Source organism: Ammospiza nelsoni, chromosome 10, assembly GCF_027579445.1.
Source record: "Ammospiza nelsoni isolate bAmmNel1 chromosome 10, bAmmNel1.pri, whole genome shotgun sequence".
In the NCBI taxonomy this organism is placed as follows: Eukaryota; Metazoa; Chordata; class Aves; order Passeriformes; family Passerellidae; genus Ammospiza; species Ammospiza nelsoni.
The window spans coordinates 21955275-21978246 of NC_080642.1; the positions used below are offsets into that span (position 1 = coordinate 21955275).

Genomic DNA, 22972 nt, shown 5'->3' on the forward strand with positions numbered 1-22972 from the left:
CGTATGAGGTGCATAAGGGATGGGATAGAGAAAAGCACAGCGCCCGTTCCCGATTCCCTTCTGACAACACCGGTGAAACACCTGGGCATGATGACGAGCAAGCTTTGCATAGCCCAGAGTACCCACACTGCACATCCAACCCCAACACACAAACTGGCTGAACCCTTTCAATACTGCAAAATGGAATATATATGCCATTTCTGATCCAAGCTTAAGCAATAAAGAAGAGATAAAAATCATGAGCTGCAGAAATTTGCTTCAATGTCAGTGGATCTTACCTTCTCCTACAGAATAGAATCACAGAATGATTTGGTAGGAAAGGACCTTCAAGCTTGTTTTGTTCGACCCCCTGCTGTGGCCGTCTACAGTTTGCTCCTGGCCTTCAACATTACATAATCTACACGGTTTCCACAGCACTGTAATTATTGCCATTCTAAGGTTATAGAACAGCATCATCCTTTTAAGTCCCTAAATAGCAACTCAGGAAAACTAAGGTTACGAAGAATTGGGTGAGAATACCCAGAATAACACATCAAGAGGGAGTTCCTAACTTCTGCAGTGTTTAAAATAATCCTTCCCTCCCTTCTTCCCCCCACATACCTCACTCTGCTGGTAATGCCTTGGATTGCATCTCAAACCCCTTTGCCAAGATATGAAACACTTCCCAACCCTACAAAAGTCCACTTCATAATCACCACAGAGCTTCTTGTGGAGTCCTTAGGAACCTGGGAGTGTCAGTGCTGTGTTTTATTGCCTTGGCAGCATCAAACAAATACTTCACCAGTTGTACATGCTTTCCTGTTCCTGGAGCACAAGAAATGTGAGGTGATAGCAGCAGTTAAATTCCCACCTTTTCTGGTCTTACCTCTGCTTTTAATTTCAACACACACACACACAACTACTGCAACTTTCCTAATATCAGAATTACAATATCATCGTATTAGAATTGTATCTTACAATGGAAGTGGTTTCATTTGAATGAGCAAAATCAAGCTAACATGAAAGACTACCATCCAAAGCTGAAATAAACTTGGTTTGCATGTGTTAAAAACACAAAAACAGTATGAATGTGGGCATTCTACTTCTCTAATTATAAAAATCAGGAAATAAGAATTAAATACTATATTTTTAATATAAATGCTGAAAGAACTCAGTTCTGAATAAAGGCAACATAACAGCACTATAATTGGAAGAGCAAAAGAATATATTCTTAATAGTTCATGACACTGAAGTTTCCTGCTGAGGAGACTAAAGATTAACTGATTTAGCAATTTCTCTAAAATATGAAGGTTAAATGCACAAGTGCATGGGGGATAATCCATATTTAATCTTTAGGACCTGAACTGCATTACTTACCCTCCACAGCACAGGGTGCTGGCTGGTCCCCAACATGCTCTCTTCCTCTCAGGCTCCTTCCAAAGCTTGTTTTCAAGTTTACAGCTTGAAGAGCTTAACTGGCACAAAGGTACACGAACTGCTCACATACAAAACCCTCCAATTCCTTTATTCATGTTTTCAGGATGTATGTGGTACGTACAATTAACATTACACCAGCTACAGCACCTCTTGCAAGAGGTACCTCAACACAAGTATCCCAGAGCACCAACACAGACACAGACACTACAATATCACTTGGAAATGATTTCCCCCCTCCCCCCTTCTTTTTTTTTTATTTTTTTTTTATTTTTTTATTTAATCTTGACAGCTAGGGCTTCTGAGCTGTTGGAGATTCTTTGTGGCAGATCCCCTATAGTGCAGTGGCACTGGTGTAAGAAGGCTGCTTGAGACACTGGAAGGTCAGAATGAGAACTGAATGGGGTAACTGAAAGAGGTGCCATTTCCACTGCTGGAAGCTTGGCTGCTGTCTGGGTCCATAGCTGTGTGTCAGCCTCCTGGAGTCCCCTGCACAACCTCCTGCCTTACACGTGTCTCCAAACCTGACACATCAGGAGTTAAACAGTGGGACTCGAAAGACTTTAAAAAGGGATGAGCCTGAGAGAAATCTTTGTTCATTATGACAAGATCAAGGACAATCCCTTCAGGTCACCAGGCTTCACGTGTCCATCTGTTCCCTAAACTCATCCTTTTTTTATTCCGATGCTCTGCTTAAAAATAAACCCAAACTACAAAAAGGTTCAGCTCTGTTCTGTACACGTTCTCCATTTCCAAAGTCATTGGTCTGCATTCAAACCTTCTCCTTTCGCTTCAATTTGGACACTTTCTTGACAGTTCCATTCTTGTTTAGAAGCTTCAAAACACGATCCTTGTGATCCAAGACCTTTAGCATGGAGTCTCGAGCCTCATTGATTTGATCCATCACGAGTTTACACCTCTGCATGTTCCCCTGAAAGGAAACACTTGTCATTAACCACAGAATGCCTTCCCATTTCCCTACCTGTGCCCCTTGTAACTGATGACACAGGCAGTGAACCCACATGGGGTTTTTATGTCAGCACTAGCTTTTACTAACTACCCCTGTAACCAAGGGTATGGTTTTGGGTTTTGGCCACAGGACCTACCTGTATCAGTTCATTGATTCGATGCAGGTCATCATCAGTTGCTGCCTTTTTCTTAGGAATGAGTCCCTCCTGCAGGGCAGTCAGTCTCTCATACACATCGTGCTCCAGGTTTGTCTAAAAGACATCAGCCCTTCATGAGAAGGGTCACTGCCAAACTGGCAAACTTGCCCATGTTACCAAACCTACACAGAAACAGTGACAATCCATTCCCCTCTCAGCTGCTCTTGTCAGTGATTCAGAAGATGGAGCCTCTGACAAAATGTGGCACTATCATTCCTTTTAACATCCTATTTACAGGATTGCTTCTCTTCTGAAGAAACATGGATCCTACCACAACTGCTTCCCCTACTGCTCACAATACTATTCCAGGAATGCAGAGGTTTTGGGGAGTTTGGTGCTAAAATGCAGAGCACCTACCTCACCCCCAACCTGAAACAGAAGCATCCAGGAATGTGGATCAGTGCTGCCTCCTCAGATCAGCCGCACCATCCCAAACAGACGCTTCTTCAGACCTGTGCATCAGCAGGAGGGAGTTGCCAGTTTTGATCATCTGTACAAAATACATCAGCTCTTATGTCTGGATCAAAACCAACACTCCAAGTTTCCAAGCCACTTAATGCCACATTCCTGAGACAGGGGAAAGCATGTCCCACTCCCTTTGGGCACTATACACCAGCTCCTTTAGGGCATCCCAATGTACTGAGTTTGTAAGAATGTCTTCCTGCCTTACACAGCTTTGTGTTCCCCCATGTTCAGGAAGCTCCAAGGCCCATGCACCTACCAGCTGTAGTAGCTGTGCTGCACAGAGATGGACCTTCCAGCCTTGTGCACGACAGGACACACCCTTCTGATTGGCAATCTCCTGCAGCATGGCCTTCTTCTCTTCTGTCACCAGGAAACACAAGAATACAGGACTCAAATTTCGGGAGTTGGCCAGGCCTCTCCTCTCAAACAACAATAACCCAAGTTCTGTTCTCCCTACGTCCTAATAATCCATAGCAAATAAGCAGCATTTTCATTCAGACAGGAAAGTGACTTCCCATCTGCCATGTACCTGACTGCTGCTTTGACTAACAGGTTATCTGTACTTTCAGAAAGATTATATCATAACCCATTTTTTTCTAATTTAAACAATGTAGTGCTCAATGTTTCAAACACCTGGCACAAACAAGTTAATGGTACATCTTGTACAACTTCTACTCTCTCCTAGATGTATTTGCAGAGTTGTGAAAACCCAGTCTGCTTAGAAATTCTAAAATACTAGCTGAAAAGTCTGGAAGACAGTATGTGATCTCTGATTTCCTTGTATTAGGTAAAAAGGTCTTCTTTAAAAGCCCATTGGTTACTTGACAAGACTAGTTAGACTAAATATGGAACGTCTGTGATTAACTGGCAAGTGTTAGGTGGCCGATGAGAACACTCAGCCGCAGCCTATCACTACAGCACATCCCTTTTATGAGGATACCTTTAGTGAGCACATTTCTATCACCGCACAAAGGCAGATCAATCAATAACCAGAGCATGTTTTCATGTACAGAAGCAGAGCTGACAGTGCAGCCTCCTTCCCTCGCCGTGCTCCCTGCCCACACTGACCTTTGACGCGGACGTCGCTGTACCTCTGGAAGTGGTGGTACGCGGCTTTCCAGGGGTTGCGGTAGTGCCGCAGCAGCGTGATGGGCGGCCGGGGCCGCACGGGGACGTATCTCACACCCTCCTCATCTGCAAAAGGAGCCACAACTGCATTATCATCAGGAGTGAAAGCAGGCTGGCATCCTCAAGAACGCCAGCAGCAGGTCAGTAAGTGCTGCCTCATACACAATGTGGGTTGAGAAAATTCATTTTCCCTGACATTTTCCCAGCCCCATAATGTCACTGACATATTTTATGAAAAATCCTTTTGTTAGGATCTTTTCTCCTGAGAAGCTGAGAGGCCTCAGAAATTAAACATAAACAATGGTTATCTGCTGCTGTGGAATGCAACAGGTGCATCTTTGATTGGTCTCATGTGGTTGTTTCTAATTAATGGCCAATCACAGTCAGCTGGCTCGGACTCTCTGGTCAGTCACAAGATTTCCTTTCCTTTCCCTTTCCTTTCCTACCTTCTGACAAAATCCTTTCTTCTATTCTTTTAATATAGCTTTAATATATAATTTTCTTTTAATATAATATATATAATAAAATATTAAATCAGCTTTCTGAAACATGGAGTCAAAATTCTCATCTCTTCCCTCATCCTGGGACCCCTGTGAACACTACCACACTATACAAAAAGTGGTGAGGAACACATCCTTGGATTCTCTATTACTCATATTTAGGAAGTGGGAATGTGACAGACCACGTTCTATGAGAAACAAACAGAAGAGAAAATACTGAATAATAACAAAGACATCAGAGATGTCATTACCTATATACTCTTTTGGAGGAGACTTTCGCTTCTCTGCCTTCACCAGCAAACTTTTGGCAGTGGATTTCTCATCATCAGTGCTGTTTGTTTCCATCATGTCCCCTTCCTCTGTGGAGATGACATGCTGCTGCTTACGGGGTTTCTTCCTTGGGGAGGCACCAGGTGGCAAATCACTTGGAGGCATGGAAAGATTGTTGGCCAGCAGTGCCAAAGATGGAGACACAGTACTTGTAGTCAAGGGAGGGACTGCTGAGAGGAAGAAAGAAGAACCCAACCATCAGCAGTGGGAAGATAAGGCACTGTTTGAACACCACCTCAAACAGTGGGTCCTGTTTCAGCACAGTGTGAGGGATGTGATGTGCACCAACAGCCCAGATATTAAGCCAGTAGTAATTAATAGGACAAGCCTATAAGCTAAAGTCTTTAGTGTCTCATATACATAAACAATGAGAGCAGAGATAATTGTCTGTCCCTCAGTTGCTTCATATTTGAAGCTTATGTTCAATGTTACAAAAAGGAGTCATGCTAACATCTCTCTGTGTTACTGTAAAAACCCCTCTGTATGTACACCAGCACAGGTCACTGTCACAGTAAGCAAATCCCTACTCTCTCATGAGAGGAGAGTCAGATGGAATCAAAGCAGGACTGCAGCACTCTGCTTGCAGGGGTCTGCTTGTACTGCCAAGCCCTCAGCACTGCTCAGCAGGTCACTGCACCAACCAACACACCTGTGCAGCTGGCAGCAGCATGGCAGGTAATCTGAGGGAACACTCCCTGAACTTGGAAGGACAACCAGGCATGACTAAGGCTGCAGCACAACATTTCTGGGATGGGATCTCTTGACAATTTGGCCACAAATGCCAGGAAGAGACAGAAGGGCCCCAAAGAGCTTAATTAATGCTATCTGCCCATGCTCCAGACACAGCTGCAGCAAGGAGCTGCTTTCTCACAAGACAACACACAGCTTCAAGGAGAAGCTAAGCCTGAACTCTGAAACCCATGAATGTGGGATGCATTCCTGTCACTTTGCCACTATACAGTGCCCAGTAAGATCTGTAAGGATCTGAATTTACTGACCATGCAATTTGATAGCAACTATGGCCAAGCTGGAAAAGTAAGGCAATGTAATGAACATTTTGAAAAGTTCTAGAGAAAAATATGCATGAATCACATGAGGGCCCTAGGAAATCTTACTGTGGCCATGAATTCCTCACATACAAGAAAGGCCACTGCACCTGAACAGTAGGATTTGTAAACAAACTGAATTCAACTGAGCTCTTCCATAATATGTTGGTACCACTGCTGAGCATGAGCATTTTAGGCAAGGAATTCACACAGACTCTTTGGAGTTGGATCATTTGAATATGAACAAAGCAGCCACAATAAGAAGTGGATTCATGGGAGATTAGGAAAAAGGCAGAAAAGATCTTTATAAAGCATATGGGAACTCTGGTGCTCTGCTACCATGGAAGAGATGTCCTTTAATTTTCAAGATGAAACTGTTGAAAAACCCTCCTAATCCCTCCACTGTCTCAAAACCCAAAAACCCAACGTGATGATTCCCAGGCACGTACCAGATACCGGCCGCATGATGTCCATAGGCTCCATTTCCTCTTTGATTTTGATCTCTGGTACCACAGGGCCCAGCACCGCTGACAGGGCCCCACTCATGGTGGATGGAGGAGCAGGAGCTGCCACGATGGTGGTGGAGGTGGGTGGGGCAGCTGCCACAGCTCCTGGGATGGTGGACAGGGCTGCTGCAGGCTGGGAGGTGGGGCTGGCAGCTGCGATGATGGTGGGGATGGCAGAGGGAGGCTGCTGGGAGCTCGGGGGCACCGTGATGGTGGGCTGCTCACCCCCTTGGTTACACACTGCCTCCATAGACACAGGCACTGGGGTGGCCATGGACACGTGGATTTCAGGCTTTGGCTTGCCCCTGGAGCACAAATAAAAGCAAAGAGAAATGAAGTGTATCTCAGTTGGGAGCACCCAGCACAAAAGGAATGAGCCAAACTGCAGTCAGATTATTCAGTTTTTCCTGCACCCACCTGGTGCAGTAAACTATTTAACAACAGGAGAAGGCTTAATCTCAGTTATATTTCCTCCTCCTCTCCCTTTCCAATCTGTATTGATTACAGTTTAATCTAATCTTTCTACCTGTATTGATTACAGATACTACTTTTTTCCATTCACTGTGACAAACAAATCTCATTACTAATTCTAGGTAACTTCAAAATAATTGTTAAGGATTAAAACAGTTCTACAACGCAGCCAAGAGGAGCTTTTACCCACAACTGTACTGGCCCCATCCTCTGCAGGAGCTCCCACTGTGGCTTACAGTTATAAAACAACAAATTGTAAAGCCACTGAACTCAAGTGAGGCAGGGCAGAAGTTGCATTTACCTTTCCTCAGAATGAATTTTCAAGTACTATAGAATAAAGTTTTGAGGCCTATCTGCCCTTACACTAGCAGAGGGTTTTTGTTTGTTTCTGTGAAAGCTCATCACCACAGCTTTTAAAGGTAATTTCCTCAGCTTCACAAACAGCAGAACTTGTCAAATCTGTTTGAGTTCGTCACAAATTCAAAATAGATTTTTTCCCAAAAGAAAGAAAAGTGCCAATAGCCAAAGAATACAACTCAAATAAATATAATGGAACTATTATGGTGCAGGTGGCTGCTCCCTGAAGTCTTACCCAGCAGGCCTTGGTGACCCAGACGTGCTTCGCATCGTGCTCTCCACACGTGTGCTGGCCACTTCGGGTGGCTGAGGGGGAATTAAACTTTTCCGGACTGCCAGCCTGAAAAGAGACAGACAGATCTAGGATTCTCACCTCCCTGGTGCAAAGACAAACACCCCTGAGAGTAAAGAAATCAGCTCTCTTAAACCAGGACAGGAGTTATGGCTGTGGCACTGCTCTCTGTCTTCAGTGTAATCAATTCACTACACAAAGAGTCTCATTTTACTTTTCAAATTAGGTATTTTATTTTCTTTTAAAATAAAAGATAAGTTGCTCTGGCCTAGTCTCACCCAATTTAGGGCTTCTCCAAGAATGCCAGCTTTACATTCATCCCAGTGGACAAAGTGGACAAAGGGGTCTGGCCATGCCACTGCTGCTTCAAGACTGAGCAAATCATCTGCAGCTAAATAGGGCTCACATGGGCATCTGCCTCCTTTAGCTGGACCTGACTGTCAGAGCCTGACTGCAGCACCTCAAACCTGAGTGTGGATATTAGGATGATGAGGCTGATAAAGGTCTTTTAGACACTACTCAGTCTCCCGTGGAACCAAAAGTCAAACTGTTATCCAAAATAATCAACAAATTTAAACAGTCTTTAGTGATCTACCTGACTCTTTAACTTCTCTTTCAGTTTTACAGCCTACAGCTTCTCTGCCTTAAAAAAGGTTTCCACCCACATAGAAAGTATGCAATTTTAATCTCACAGGACACATTAGTGCCACACATTTTCAGCTGCTAGCTGGGAAGAAATGCATTGTTAATTCTAAAGCTGTCTCTTGCCTCTTTATTAAGGCATTTAAAAATAGACAGGCAACATAAAATATTTTAAGAGTTTAAGTTACTCCCTCCCTTTTTCCTAATCAGATTTCACAGCAGGGTACTAATCCTATCCTTTCCACTCATCCACATATTCTTCCAAGAAAAGCACTGAAGAAAAAGCACCCAATTCTAATTTTAGTAGACTATGAACTCCTTCTTCTTATCACACTAAGCAAGAAAGCCTCAAATCCACTTTGTCTCAAAAAGTCACTTTCAAGACCTAGGAGACAAACTGTCCTTCTCATTTTATTACTGACACTACAGAAAACTATATCCTGCCCTGGGGGAGGAAAATCATTGTTTCACTGATCAGCAGGTTACTTATAACCATTGCTGACTGAATAATCTGCTGGAGTACTGCTTATCTCCACTGAAATGATTCCATGTGGCTGGGTGGTTGCACAGAAGTGTCACCCACGAGTCACCTCCGCTGCACTCACCCGTCCGTGGCCGGTTTCTTGCGGAGGATGCTGGGCCGTGGCGAGGAGCCCTGGGCTGGAGCACTGGCACTGGCACTCTGGTTGTGGGTTTGCACAACTGTGGTTGCTGCAGATGCAGTGTTGAATGTGCTGCTAATAGGATTGGCTACAATGGTGGCTCCATCTGCCAAGACTACTGCTGGGAAGGATGGACATGGACACGGCAGAGACAAAAACAGAGAGGGGAAAGCAGCAGTTACTTAAGGGAATGTGATGACAAAGCAGGTGTCTGCAGAGCAAATGTTGTCCATTCTCTGAGTCCCTCAGTCTCTTAACTGCAGTGCTTTCAGACTCCTTTGTAAGCAGAGCCTTTGCCACAAGCAATCTGATCACTGAACCTTCTGCTGGGAAGACAGAAACTACTTCCTGCCTAACAACCACTTCTAGAGAAATTATCTTCTCCAGAAGGCAAGGAAAATGCAGAAATCACTAGGGAGATCACCAACACAACTGGGTCAACAGAACAACATTTCTGGTAGAGCCCATGTGGCAACACATGTGAGCTCTAAGTGACATCAGGTGTGTTTGCATTCTGACAGCCTGTCTGGCCAGCTGAGGGATGCAGAGCACATGGACAGCCAGGAAATCACTGTGCAGTGCCTGCCAGCTATGCAACAGCTCATTCTCTTGGATCTCATCCTCCATTCCTCCTGTAAGCTCTTGGGGCTTCATCAGACCAATCACTTACAATGAAAGATGGTTTCTGTCACAGCTCAAGATCAGGTTACCAACAGCAGAAGGTACCTGGCTATATTCTAATTGCTCCTAGGATCTCATGCACAGCCAGAGAACATCACTCACTTGTAAATTACTTTTGCTACAAGGCCTTACTGAAGGCATTTGTTTAAGCTCAGGCACTACCAGTGTTTTCCACTGAAGTAACCCATCCAAGGCTACCCACAGGCTCCACCTAGCATGCTTTAAAAATAAATCACTTCAGAAACAGCCAACAAGCATTTGCTGGGAGAGTGTGTGCATGGATGTGTCCACCTCTGGACCACAGAGACTGCAACAACATCATGAGTCACAGCCACATGTGCAGGACTCAAAGCTCAGCTGCTTTGTCTCACTCTGAAGAGAGGACTTGGCTGGTTGCTCTTACCTGAGGTTTTGGTGTCTCCCGGTGGCTGCTGGGCCCCGATGGGCGCTGGCTGCAGCCCCTGGGCGCCCATGGGTGCAGCAGGGTGCAGTCCCTGGGTGCCAATGGGCGCTGGCTGGATGCCCTGGGCACTGATGGGGGCAGGCTGGATGCCCTGGGCACTGATGGGGGCAGGCTGGATGCCCTGGATGTGCCGGGCGTGAGATGCATCCACTGTCATCAGCTGCATGGGGTTCAGGTGCACGGTGGAGGCCACTCCCACACCAGTCTGAGCCGTGATGGCCGAGTTGGGTGCCTGGGCTGAAACTGGAGCAGCGCACACACCTCAGCAGCAGGTCACCACCTCAGCTCCCCCTCCCACCTCCTGCTCAAACACAACTTTTCAAAGGCTTTTTTTGCTTTGAAAAATTAATTTGCCCATCTGCTTGTTGCAGTAGTAAATATGAGAGTAGGGAAGACTGTCTGCCAGAGGAATTAATTACTGTTGATTTTAATTCCATTTTTTTATTTCTAATTGCAGCCAGAGAAAAGAGCAGTTTAACTCTGGTTTTAGGCAGACTCAAGTTACAGTCTCAGAATGCTGTGCTCTATTTTTGCCCACTATCGTATTTTACAGTGCTTGTAAGTACCAACACTTGGCATTTTTCCCTCCTTAAAAAATAGATTAAAAGTAATCAGAAACCTAAGTAATTTATTGTGCTCTGAAGCTGACTCAACTCTGAAGTTGAACACAACCTTATCTGGCCTCAGAACAGGCCAGATAGAACAGGGATCCAGTTACAGGCTGGATCCTACAGCTCAAATGAACACAATTATCTTTCAGTGGCAGAACAATGTTTTCAACAATAGCTCAAGCAGTAGAATAATTTAAATAAATTCACAGCTCCAAACTACTGATTCCACCTTCTTTTGTGTATTACAGTTCTCCCATGCAGCACTTTAATATTTTTGGGCCACTTGCAGACCCTGGATCTCCAGATTTCCAGGCTCTGCAGAGCTACACCAGGATTTCTGCAGCCACACACAGAATGCAAGTGTGAACTTGCCAACAATGGCCTTGATTGCTAACAACGCAGAACAAGCTGGTTTTATCGCTGTCACAGGATTTCCATCAAGTTCTTGTGCTGACAAGACACTCTAAAAACAGGCATCAAAAACTGAAACCAGGTCCCTGAAAATGGCTCTGTATAAAGTGTGGCACATTTATTCTCTTAGTCAAAACACTGTTGTTGCAAAACTTTCTATCCAACAAAATCCTTTTAGGATAATAAATAAAACACAACCAGCATTTGGTAAACCAAAATTCTGCACTAATTCTCCTTATCTCAGTGATCTTTTAAAAAGTCTCTTCTGAAATCCTCTGTACCCTCACCCAGCTGTGCTCAGCATAGGTGCACCTTCCTCCTCATACCCTGAATTCTCTAAGTTGCCACCACCAGCTGCCATAATTAATACCTTCCATGGATTCTTCAAGTCAATTTAACAAGTTAATTATGTAAAATGTCTCTGTCAATAAGCTCCTGATGAAGAATATACATCTGCATTTATACAAATGACCATTAGCCTACCAGCACCCCAATATCCCTCCAGAACTGGAACCCCTGACTGTGTGCAATTATGTTCTGTCAGGGAAGGTTTAGATTGGATAGTAGGAAAAAATTCTTCACATAAAAGGTTGTTAAGCCTTGACACAGGCTGCTCAGGGAAGTGGTGAAGTCCCTGACCCTGGCAGAATTAAAAAAAAAAAAAAAAAAAAATATATATATTTAATATAAATATATAAAATATATTAATATATATATTATATAAAAAAAATATCTCCCACTTGGGAGAATGGTTTCGTGGTGCCTTTAGGAGTGCTGGATTAATAGTTAGATTTGATGATCTTGAAGGTCTTTCTCAATCTAAAGAACCCAATGATTTTACACTTTCCTGTTCAACAAATGGGCTTTGCCTCCTCCCAGTCCTTCTAAATTTCCTCTGTACTGCTCACAGGAATCATGCTGCCAGCAGACACAGATATTCCATGAAAATCCACATCATGCATGTTCTTGCAGTCTGGATAGTGGAAATGATCCCATTATAGAGAACAGCCCTAAACAACCTGGTAAGGTAAAAGTGCTCCAAATTTTGTCACAGAATCACATAAGCTTGGGTTGTGCATCAATTTTTTGACTGCAAATTACTGTGACTGTTCAAATACATTAATTGCTCCATTTTTCTAAACAGAACACTAATGCAAGGTTGCAATGCAAATTAATTTCTCCCTTTTTGGTTCAGGTTTCCATCTCAAACTGTACATTCACATGAAAATATATTAAAAAAGCTTATCAGAACACAGGGAATGAAGATGTATCAAAGAGTTGGCTTGGTTTGGAGGAGCCAAACTGTTTTAATTTGTAGACTCAAAACTTTTACTTATAGACAAGTAAAAGTCTATAAGTAGAGCCTTTGAGATATCAAATACGAAACTCCTAAAAAAACAACAAATCATCAGAGACTTTTTGTGACTAATTTTCAGAGTCAAGCACAATCCTTTTAGTTCCTTCCATCACTAGAGCACATCCATAAGCTCAACAAAGCCCCAGGGCTGCCACCCCCAGCTGGGCTTACCTGGGTACTGGCGGATGGTGGACACGGAGCTGGTGATGGGGGTGTAGGTGTGGGCAGTCAGAGGGTAGGCAGAGGGGGGGTAGGTGGGTAAGAAATACTGGAACTGGACAGGCACCGACTGCCTACAGGCATCAAAGAGAGCAAGTGTTACACAGAGTTCAACAGGTAACCCTCAGTGCCCTTTAGCACTCCCTGAACTACCAAATCCCATCCTCCCCCTCAGGTTTTACAGTGTTATTTCCACCACAGCAGAAAAGGGCACTCACACCTCACTCACACACTCTCTCTCATGGGTGAAGGTGTTGGTTCTGCTCACCTGTTGTCATTTCTGGTTTCCATGGCCACTGGGTTGGGAGATGCCCTGTGGCTGGACAGAGGTATGAGGTTACTCCTCTCTGCTGTGTAGTCAGACTGGATCCGGGGAGAAGTGTGGGTGATTTGCTGGGGAACCACTTTAGCTGCAAGAAAACAAACATGTCATCAACTGACAGTCAAAGGAAAGGCTAGTGAACACTGCAAAGCAAGATCAATAACCTTGTCAAACAAAACAACCAACTCCACTCCCTTCCCTCTCAACCCAGAACAACCTACCCTATCCACAAATGATTTCCTACCCACAATAGGCCAAAAGAAAAAGAACAAAGCATTTCTCATCAATTTATATCAGAATGGATGGATATTCTAAATACTTATATAAATGATACTGGCTAACAAAGTCATTTCAGTGCTCAGATTAAGTCAATTTTTTTAAGATCAGCCCAAACCATTCTGATGTCAAGAACAAGAACACTGGAAATGAGACCAAGGCAGACAAGTGTCTGTGGATAGAGGCCATGAAAAGGAAGAAAACACCTACAAGAGCTTTACAAGAAACACTGATGTATGAGATACAATTTCACTCCTTGGAAATTTATACTTGGGGAAGAGATTTCAAGATTTCAAAAGAACAAGGAGGTCAGCAGAAAAACAGACGAACAAAAGGAAAGTTATGCAGTTCTGTAGGAAACATCTCAGGCACATTCCACAGGCATCCAGGCAAATAAAGTTCCAACCTTTAGGCCTTTGTGTTTCACATTCAAGTGAACACACTAATCAAATCCACCTAACACCTCAAGAAGCACATGAAGTAACTTAACAAAATCAGCTATGAAAGCCATAGTCTATCACCAAGCAGTTAAAACTTTTAGAGTATCCAATGTGGGTTTTGAAATGCCAAAAGGCCCAAGTTTGTATAAAAATTCAACAGAGAAAGTAAATGAGCCATTTTATTACTTGCTCCTCCTGGAACATCTATTTCTTCCTGATATTAAAAAAAAATTAGAATACTAGATGTGTTAATTGGTTTCTCCCAGCCTGATTTTCTTTCCCTCCTTAATTTGCTAACATGCACAAACACTTCCAGCATGCAGAGAAAAACTGAAGCACGAGTTACACATTTTTCTGAGAACTGAAATCACTCACCAACTGGGATGTTTGAGGTCGTGACAGCTGTAGCATGGGAAGAATGTGAGGGCATTGTCATGGTAACAATGGTGCTTGTAGGCGCTTGGGTGTGAGATACAGAACCTGAAGGAAAAAACCAAACTTAACAGGAGATCTTTTTATGGAGCCCTACCATGCCAGTGTATCCATATCCTAAAGAGGGCAAAACCCCCAAACCAGACAAACTCCCTGAAAAACTCATTAATTTCACTCCTGAAGCCATGCACCTCCAAATGCAGTCTTTATTTTGAAAAAATATTTGCTCAAAAATGATTGGGTTCTAAATTCAAAGAAAGCCAACAAAAAGCAACAAGCCCCATCCCTCATGATGCTCCCACAACAGCCTTATAAATACTCACCAGCTGTGGTCGCTGAAGCAATGGTATTTGTTGCCAAAATAGGTGCCACAGTTGCTGCTGCCACTGGAGTACCAGTACTGAAAATGGTTTTCTATGAAAAAAAAAAAAAAAAGTCTTAAATTTAGAAGACTACTACATTTAACATCTATAGTTAGTATAGAATCACCTTGCACTGACCGTACAGAACATTATTTTCTAACTCTTCTCCAAAGTGCAATCTCAGCCTGCAGGCTCTAAAGAAGCCTCGAGCAGCAGCGGGAGGTGCTGTGCTGGCCTACCTGGGCCATGGTGTGGAGCTGTGGTTTCTGGGTGCCGATGGCAGGGTGCGAGGGCAGCGTGATGCGCGTGGCCGTGTCCCGCGGCTGCGCCGGCCGCTGGATGCTGATGGCTGCCGAGGGCGGGTGCTGCTGGATGGACAGCGTGGGGCGGCTGCGGGGCAAGACAAGAACTCATCAAGGGAACCTTCTGGAGACTGAGTGTGGGACATAACACAGGCACACACATCAGGCCTCAGTGCCCTCCCTGGTGACAGCAGCGCTGCTGTCAATCACGTGGCCAAGCAACATAAGGAATTTGAGCTACACTGTGCTGTCCTCATCTGCTCTGTGCACCCAGCCAGGAGTTATCATAACTCTTATCAGTTAAACTTCCTTTCAGCGTTCACATGTCACTTTTCACTGTGTCTTCATAAAAAATATAGGCCAAATACCCACAAGTTCCTGCAACACAAACTCTGCGGTCCACAAATGATTCCTTAAGGTCCTTCCTTTCCATAACACAGAGCCCTTATAAAGCCCTTTTACCCTTATAAATCTGTATAAGTTCATGCTTATACACATTTTTATTCACAGAACTTCAAGGATTTGCACTGTGCAAAATATTACTATTTTCATTTTATATCCTCCCATAAATAGAGGATTATCAGCTCAGGCTGATTAACATTTCCCCTTGCTGCAATTTCTGTCATATTCAGAGTTTCTGTAGGTTTTACCTAAGAGTTGACTCTGTGGCATGTGCTGCTGTTGTGGTTATAACAGGGGACTGAGCTCTCGTGGCTGAGACAGTTGCCACCACTGCAGGAGGAATAGTGCTTGAAGTTGTCACAGGAGGACGTGACTGTTAAAAAAAAAAAAAGAAGCATCAAAGAGAGAACATTCAGAAAGGAAATTCTGCAGTTTAGAGAACAACTAGGAATTACTTGATTAAAACTGGTTTCTCTGCACCTCGTCACTAAGTTTTGGCATTCTGAGGCATTTCCAGTCTTCCTGAATTGATCTACAAGCTCCTAAGCAGAACTGTCCTGGTTTTCAACACACATACAGCACAGGAACCAGGAAGCAACAAAGATAACATTAAAGACCTTGAAGGTCTTTAGGAAAAACCTCAAAGGTCAGTTCCCTTCAAAATGAAAAGAAAGGAAATTCCAGTACACACAAAGTTAGAGGTGATTGGAATCCTAAGTGAAAGCACAGTGGGAAGATGTTTAACCCTCTGTCCGGGGGCTGAACACTAGCACTGCTGCAGGGAGACAAGATCTACCATCTTCTCCTTATACAGGTACAAAAGCCAAGATATACAGCAGCATATTACAGTGAGATTTCAAAAATTCTACATCAATTCATATACTGAACAATAAATTAACACCAGCACATTGTACTGGATCTTTCAGTCTTTAAAATTTGAGTGTGTCTGAATGAAATTGTCTTCCCAGTTTCTAAGTACTTTGGAGCCAGATTAAAACCCACCAGGTCTATGAAGGAAATACAGCAAATAGAGCTGGAAGAGAGCTGACAGCAGCTGCACACAAATAATGAGAGGTTATACATTACAGCTGAGTGCCAGGAAGGGTTTGGAGGTCAGTGATGTGCAGAGCTGCCTGGCTGCTACCTGCCTGGATTGGCTGGTGGATGATGTGCTGAACTGCTGGCTGGGCTGCAGCTGCATTTGGCAACTGGGAGGCTGGTCTCAGCACTGTGGTTACTTTAGAACTGGACATCACTGCAGCAGCTGCTGCACCTGGGGAAGAAACCAAGCACGTTAAAATTCAGCTCCATCACAACCACAGACACACCCTGACATCAGCTGGTATTTCAGTTCTAATGCATTTCATATTCAGGGCAGTTCATGATAATGGTGTAAAAATAAGGCTTTCAATAAACATATACAAGGGTTACAAAAGCATGTGTGGAGGGGTAGGTATTACTTTAAATTAATTTGCTTTAGAGGTATTTCATATTCCCCTATAATAGCCTTGTATTGCAAATGCCATGTTTTCTTATTCCAAGCTATGGAAATCAGTAGAAATAATTCAGTTTGATTGCTGGGCCAATGTGTAAATAAGTCATCTGATACCAGCAATGATCTCACTGCAGCTAATGAAGTTCAGAAGAAAAATACACTTGCAAGAGAACAAGGAAACACCACACCACACAAAACAAAACACACAGCTACACCTCCCCCCAGAAAACCAAGACCAAAACTCCACACTATTTAAACCTGCAACTGATTAATTTGTCTCCTGTCTGATGACTCCTGATCATAATAAATCACAGTAGCAGGTAAACAGCCTTGCAGTCAGATGATGAACTGGGTTATATATCTTCTGTACATGTCCTCCACTGAAATTACTTCAAAAGTTAATATTCAAACCCAGAGAAAAAGGGCAGGGAAAAAAAGAAAATGTGTACTGAGAGTGCAAGTCTGTGGCAGCTGTCCCCTCAGAATGAGGTGAACAACACTACTGTAGCTACAGAGAAACCTCCACAGTCCTTCTACCTGCTCTAGTTGAAGATTATGTTTTTGCTCACATCAATTTATTTTTCTTGAGTGAGTCAGCAAATAACATTGAGCATAAAAAGAAATAAAACTGACAAATGGTACTTGGAATTCAGATCAATTTAAAGCTGAGCTGCAAACCCAACCCATAAGACTTTGAAAGCAAAGTTGCAGTCAGAAATCTGCCAGGCTGTACTGAGCACAAGGCTGCATTAAGGGCTGATTTCCTGTTTTACAAGCTGTAGCATCCAAAATGCTGGGAAACAAGAGCCTGTAGGTATCACCAGCATTTAACTCATGGGAAAATGCAAATGCACACAATATGATGTGCTAGCATGCATAACAATGCACGAGTGGTCCTGTGACAGGGGGACACAAGAACGTGGCTCACAACTGCCAGAGGTGAGCAATACTTGCTGCCCAGAATGCACATGACATTTTGCAGGGCAGGTGTGTCTCTACCAGTGGATGTTTTTTCTTGATTGTTTTAACAGCAAAGAATTAGAATAACAGATGTGCTGCTATCTGCCAGCATTTTAAACACTGTCACGTGGTTCTGCCCTAAATGGCTGAAAGCAACATAATTCTTAAAAGGCCAGCAGTCACTCCCTCATGGCAGCAGTTTTAACATCTGAGGGAACAGCTGCATTAGCAGTGAGGAGTTTCAGAGGTGTGGGCTGAATGCAGCAGCTGAGAGCCTGTGAGCAGGAGGCAGGGACAGCAGAGCTGGATCTTTACCTCGGGGCAGATGAGAAGCTCCAATGTGCAGGGGAGGCCCAGGAGCACTGCTCCTGATGATGGACATCTGCACGTTGGTGGCCATGATATGGTGCAGGTTACTGGGATGCCCCTGCAGAGTTCAAGAACAAAACAAGTCAGCTGTGTTGACAAGAATCAGTGGCCACAGAATCACCATATCTCAGCCTCAGGGACAGAAAAGAGATCCTGGAGGAATACTTGGTGTACCAAGGCTTCATGCATTAAAAGCTGAGTGGAGGAGACAGGATAAAGTTACAGAGCCTGCTGCCACTGGAAGATGTGAACACTTCTCTGTTTCACTGGTGTGTTTTGATGGTTGGTACCTGGTGACAGTCACCCAGCAGCCACCCACAAACAGCCAGAGAGTTGTCCCTTCTAGCATTGCTGACATTAAGGCAGAGTTTCATACCACCTCTCCAATAAACTTGAGAGAATGGTAGAAACCTGGCAAATGCTGGAACAAATTCTATTTTTTTAAAATTCTGGACCGCCTGGGGATATTAATATAAGATAAATCCATGAAATTGCTGCACATCCTTAGCCAGACTAATTCAAGTCCACCTAAAGGCACTTTACATCAAAACCCTGAGAGGTTTAGTAATGACTGTTCTGACAAACTATTTTCAAACCAACAGGGCTGGCTCTGCAGTCAAGTTAGAGGAGAAAAAGAATTTCAAATCATGATCTACACAGACTCAAATTTTGTCACTCCTAGTTCAGTAAGAACACAGTGCAAACCCATGCACTGTTCACTGATCTCTTCTGATCTCCTCCCAGGGAAGCTGAAGAACACTGCAATAATGAATCCCAGCAGTTTCTCCACAGCAGAAAGTCTCCAAGTGACACTGACACAGCAGGAGCTTTTAAGGAAAAACCCAGCTTGTGGGTATGGCTCTGCCATCACAGCCTGGCTGTGCTATCCAGTTGGATGATCCCAAAAATCAGCAGCTTTGGAAAGAGATGGTGATTACCAAGCCTGAAGTTTAATGGTCCAGGCAGCACTGAACAGGGAAATCTGCTCTCTTTAAACTCCCTCACCTCAGCTGTACTGGTACTGATCTGAGCATGCAGTGAGATGGAACAGAAAAGCCACCAGAAAACCAGACCTGTTGCCCACTGATGGTTGCCACAGGGATTGTTGGAGCCTGTGGGATGCTGCTTTCCATGGTCACAGTCACTTGCCCAGGGACCTTTGTGGGAGCTGAGAGAGTGGAGGGTGGAGCAGGAGCGATGGGCCGGCTGGGCATGGTGGGCTTCAGGGGAGGCTGCAAGAAATGGAAAAACAGAAACATTGGCAACTTCAAATGAGAGCCAAGTGTTGGAGCAGCAATCATTCTGTGGGGTCAAAGCCTGAGGAGAAAGTTTATATAAGTATGGCTTAATAGTTGGAGAGGAAAGATATTGAACGTTTGGTTATTCCAAACAAAGAAAGGGCATATTTTGTCCTGGAAATATGCAGGTTCTGGTATGGGCCATCAGTGGAATCTGTCAGGGCTATGGTATTGCCCTACAGGCACTGGATATTATCAGTTAACATTATATCCCGCAGAGAAAATGGAAACTTGGTTGAAATCATGGCTGAAATACTAGCAAGTCCTCAATGTATCATCTGGAACAGCCAAACCCACAAGGCACTGCACAGCTAGCAGAACATGCAAGGAAAGCTTTAGAATCAAAAGCAGGGAAGGTTTTGGTGTAATTTACTTTTTTTCAAAACCTACTCATACAGACTGTATTGATGAATCCTCTCATTACCTTCATAAGTCCATCTGAAAAAGAAAGTGGCACGGCTGGAGTCAAATGTGCTGGTGGTGCTGTCACTGTCACTGGGGCCCCAGACTGGACAGGGTGGTGCTGGGTCAGCATCTGGACCTGTGGGTATGGCCGGACCACCACGGGCTCCTGCTTCTCCTCCCGGGGCTGGATGGAGCCACTGGGGCCCATGTGCTCCCTGGGAGCGACTTCTGCCTCACGACTGGATTCCTCACTCACTGGGGAAAAACAGGGAAAAAGGTCAGAATTGTTACAAAGCCTGCTTTGGTCACCCACTAGGTCAGAGATGAGATGTTGGAAATATCTAAATTAAAGTCAGTTTTATAATTAGACATATTTCAGGGATGGAAAAACTGGGAATTCTGGCACTGCTTCTGTCTGTTCCCCTCAGAGCTGATGGGGTGGGCAATGCTGGGGAACCTGGGGTCAACTCTGAGAAGTCCAACTAAACACCTCCTTAAACACAGATTAATTAAGTTTTCTTTCAAGTGAAAAATATTTAATTATCTAAGTAACTGCTATTAAGTCCCAGATCAAGCAGCATGAAAAACTGCACATTTAATGCAATATGTGTGTGAATATCGAGCAGAAGAAAGGTATAAAACCTGAAAATGAAGCTGCTCCCCCAGTCACTTCTGGAAACCTGTCAGCGCGGCAGGGACAGCAGGAGCTGGGATCACAGTTCCCGCCCCATTTATTTGCAGTTCCATGAGATGCTGAGCGGGACAGGCACCTGCGCGCAGACACCGGGCACAAGGCACATCCCGGTTCTGCGGCGCTGTCCCGGCAGCCGCCCCGGTGCTCTCCGCACGCGGACCCGCGGCAGCTCCCGGCCCGGCCCGGGCCCGCCTCGCTCCTCCCGCCGAGGCGAGCGGCAGAGCGCCATGGGCGGGGCGGGGTTCCCGGGATCGCTCCCCGCCCCCGTTGCCGACAGCCGCGGGGCCGGGATGGCGCTTACCTGTGGCGGCGGGGGCGATAATCCCGGCCGAGCCGCTGGTGGGGATGGGCGGCGGCGCTGGTCCCAGCGGGGCGGGAGGCGCGCCCGAACGGGGGAACTGCTGCGAGCTCATGTCACCTGCGGGAGGGCAGCGCGGCCGTTATGTCGCGACACGCCCGGCCCGGCCCCGACGTCCCGACCTCCCTCCGTCCCTCCCGCTCTCCGGGCGCGGCCCCGCGGCCACACCCACCCCGGCGCGCCCGCGCGGGCGGGTTCGCGCGGCGCCCGGCCAATGGCGGCGGGGCGGCACCGGCCAATCAGCGTCCGCCCTGCGCGCCCCGCCCCGCCGCGCCGGGCCGCAGGGCCCGGATGTGCCCGGCAGCGCGACGGCCCCGCCGCCTCGGGCCGGGCCGCACCGCGCCGCTCTGCCCTGCTGCCGCCCCTTCGCGATGCCCCCTCCGCGGTGCTTCTGCCGGCTGGAGGCTCGCTGCCCCCTGCCGCCGTCGCGATGTGAAGCGGCGGCCGCCGTCCCCTACCCGCAGCCCCTCCTCGGAGCCAGCCCCGGCCCGCAGATGTAGGCGATGCCGTGCGCCGGCCGCGGCAGTACCTGTGCCCGGGGCGGTGCCGTGCGCCGGTGCCTGAGGCCGGTCGCCCCGCGTCGCCGCCGCTGCCGAGCGCCGCTTCCGCCGCTGTAGCTGCCCGCACCCGATTGGCCCCGGCCAGCCCCGCCTACCCTGAGTTGCCGCGTCTCATTGGCTGCCGAGCCCGCCCCGCGGGGCCGCCGGGAGATGTAGTCCGCAATGGGGGTGTGGCGGGCACAGATCTCGCGAGGCGCGGGAGGGGCGGCGCTGTGCCCGAGCGCGCCATTGGCCGCGCGCCGCGAGGTCTCCGAGGAGACGCGGGGTGGGCGGGACAGGCCACGGTCACCACGAGGCCCCGCCTGCCCCCTCGGACCCGCCACTGCCTCGCCAACACCCCCTCGGACCCGCTCCGGCCGCACCCCGAGCTCCGCACCCCGTTGTTGCTCTACACGTCCGGCCAAACCACTCCCCCCCCCACATACACTCCCCCTCAGAGTCCCCAGCACCCAGTCTGGGAAGAGGAGGCGGCGGGAAGGCGTTGGGCGTCGCTGGGGAGGGCACGGAGGGAGTCAGCACACCAAAAACATCCTAAACCCGCCATAATTTGGGCGGTCCTCCAAAAGTCCCTGGGAAGGCCGCCCAAAGTGTTCCCACCAGTCCTGGGAAGGGGACACAAGGGCTCTGGCGCTTAGCACCCCAAATCCCCTAAAATTCGGGGGTGTCCCCGAAGCACCCTGGGGATTCCCCGAAATCCCCAACCCTCATTCTGGAAAGGGACAACGGGATACGGGCGGGGCACCCCACCCTTCCCTATCACTGGGATGGAGGGGGAAAAGTTAGTAATAATAATAATAATAATAATAATAATAATAATAATAATAATAATAATAATAATAATAATAGTAATAAACAACCCCACAAACCTCGGAGACGACACACATCACAGCCCTGAGAGACCACAGTGCAGGGCTGCCTCACGTTTGCTTACAAACACATCAGAACACCACCATTCTTCATGATATTCTCATGTTTTGAGGCTCACAGATGAACTCAGCCAGACACCTGCCAGTTTCAGAGATTTAATAATATTTTATAACGAAACCAGGAGGAAAACCGTTAAAATTTCAGGATCACGTGTAAGTAATCCTTAGGTCTGCCTTAGTGTCTGTTGTGAACAGGAACACAAACAGTGTTTGTATTTGTGTAACACGAGCAGCAGTTTGTCGCGGCGGGTGTCACTCTCCAGGACCCGCACCAGCCAGCCTGTCCTGCGGTTCAGCTCCCTCCTGAGACATTCCCTTTCTCTGTGCCTGGCTGGATTTACAGCTTCCTTCTGCCTTTCCACGTCTCTCCTGAGCCCCCAAAGCTGCTGCTGCACCTCTCGGCAGGGCCCCGGTGCCCACGGAAGGCTCAGAGGGCGCGGCGGGGCAGTGGGGCACGGAGCACACCCAGAGCCGAGCGGAGCCCGGCACGGACAGGGCAGTTCTGATGGAGAACGTGTAAAGGGTGCAGAGAAGATAAATGAAGAACGGCTGTTTTTAACCTGCCGTATGCTGCTTTCACTTCCCCTCCCGTCTCTACACTGTAAATAAATCAGCAGTTGTTCGCACAGGGTCTCCTTCCAGCAGCACAGG

The 22972-nt window shown here is 46.4% G+C and overlaps 2 protein-coding genes across 4 annotated transcripts; one reads left to right on the forward strand and one right to left on the reverse strand.

Moving 5' to 3' along the window:
* Positions 1–2105: 2105 nt before the first annotated feature.
* SAP130 (Sin3A associated protein 130) lies at positions 2106–21447 on the reverse strand. 3 transcript variants are annotated; one of them, XM_059479014.1, is made up of 21 exons: positions 21365–21447; positions 20779–20895; positions 19803–20038; positions 19154–19312; positions 18027–18138; positions 16405–16529; positions 15505–15629; positions 14792–14942; positions 14514–14604; positions 14134–14238; positions 12989–13130; positions 12673–12794; positions 10063–10365; positions 8922–9096; positions 7618–7722; positions 6498–6859; positions 4924–5172; positions 4113–4238; positions 3301–3404; positions 2520–2633; positions 2106–2344 (listed from the first exon to the last, which is right to left on the reverse strand). In XM_059479014.1, the coding sequence occupies exons 2-21, from the start codon at positions 20888–20890 to the stop codon at positions 2186–2188; spliced, it is 3177 nt and encodes a 1058-aa protein (XP_059334997.1). In that variant the 5' UTR covers positions 20891–20895; positions 21365–21447; the 3' UTR covers positions 2106–2185. The 3 variants fall into 3 exon arrangements, with proteins under 3 accessions (XP_059334997.1, XP_059334996.1, XP_059334998.1); XM_059479013.1 differs by having other exon boundaries at positions 8922–9099; XM_059479015.1 differs by lacking the exons at positions 20779–20895; positions 21365–21447 and adding an exon at positions 20426–20467 and having other exon boundaries at positions 8922–9099.
* Positions 20889–22841, forward strand: LOC132077331 (proline-rich proteoglycan 2-like). The gene is made up of 3 exons (XM_059478896.1): positions 20889–21331; positions 21481–21906; positions 22727–22841. The coding sequence occupies exons 1-3, from the start codon at positions 20889–20891 to the stop codon at positions 22839–22841; spliced, it is 984 nt and encodes a 327-aa protein (XP_059334879.1).
* Positions 22842–22972: the final 131 nt, after the last annotated feature.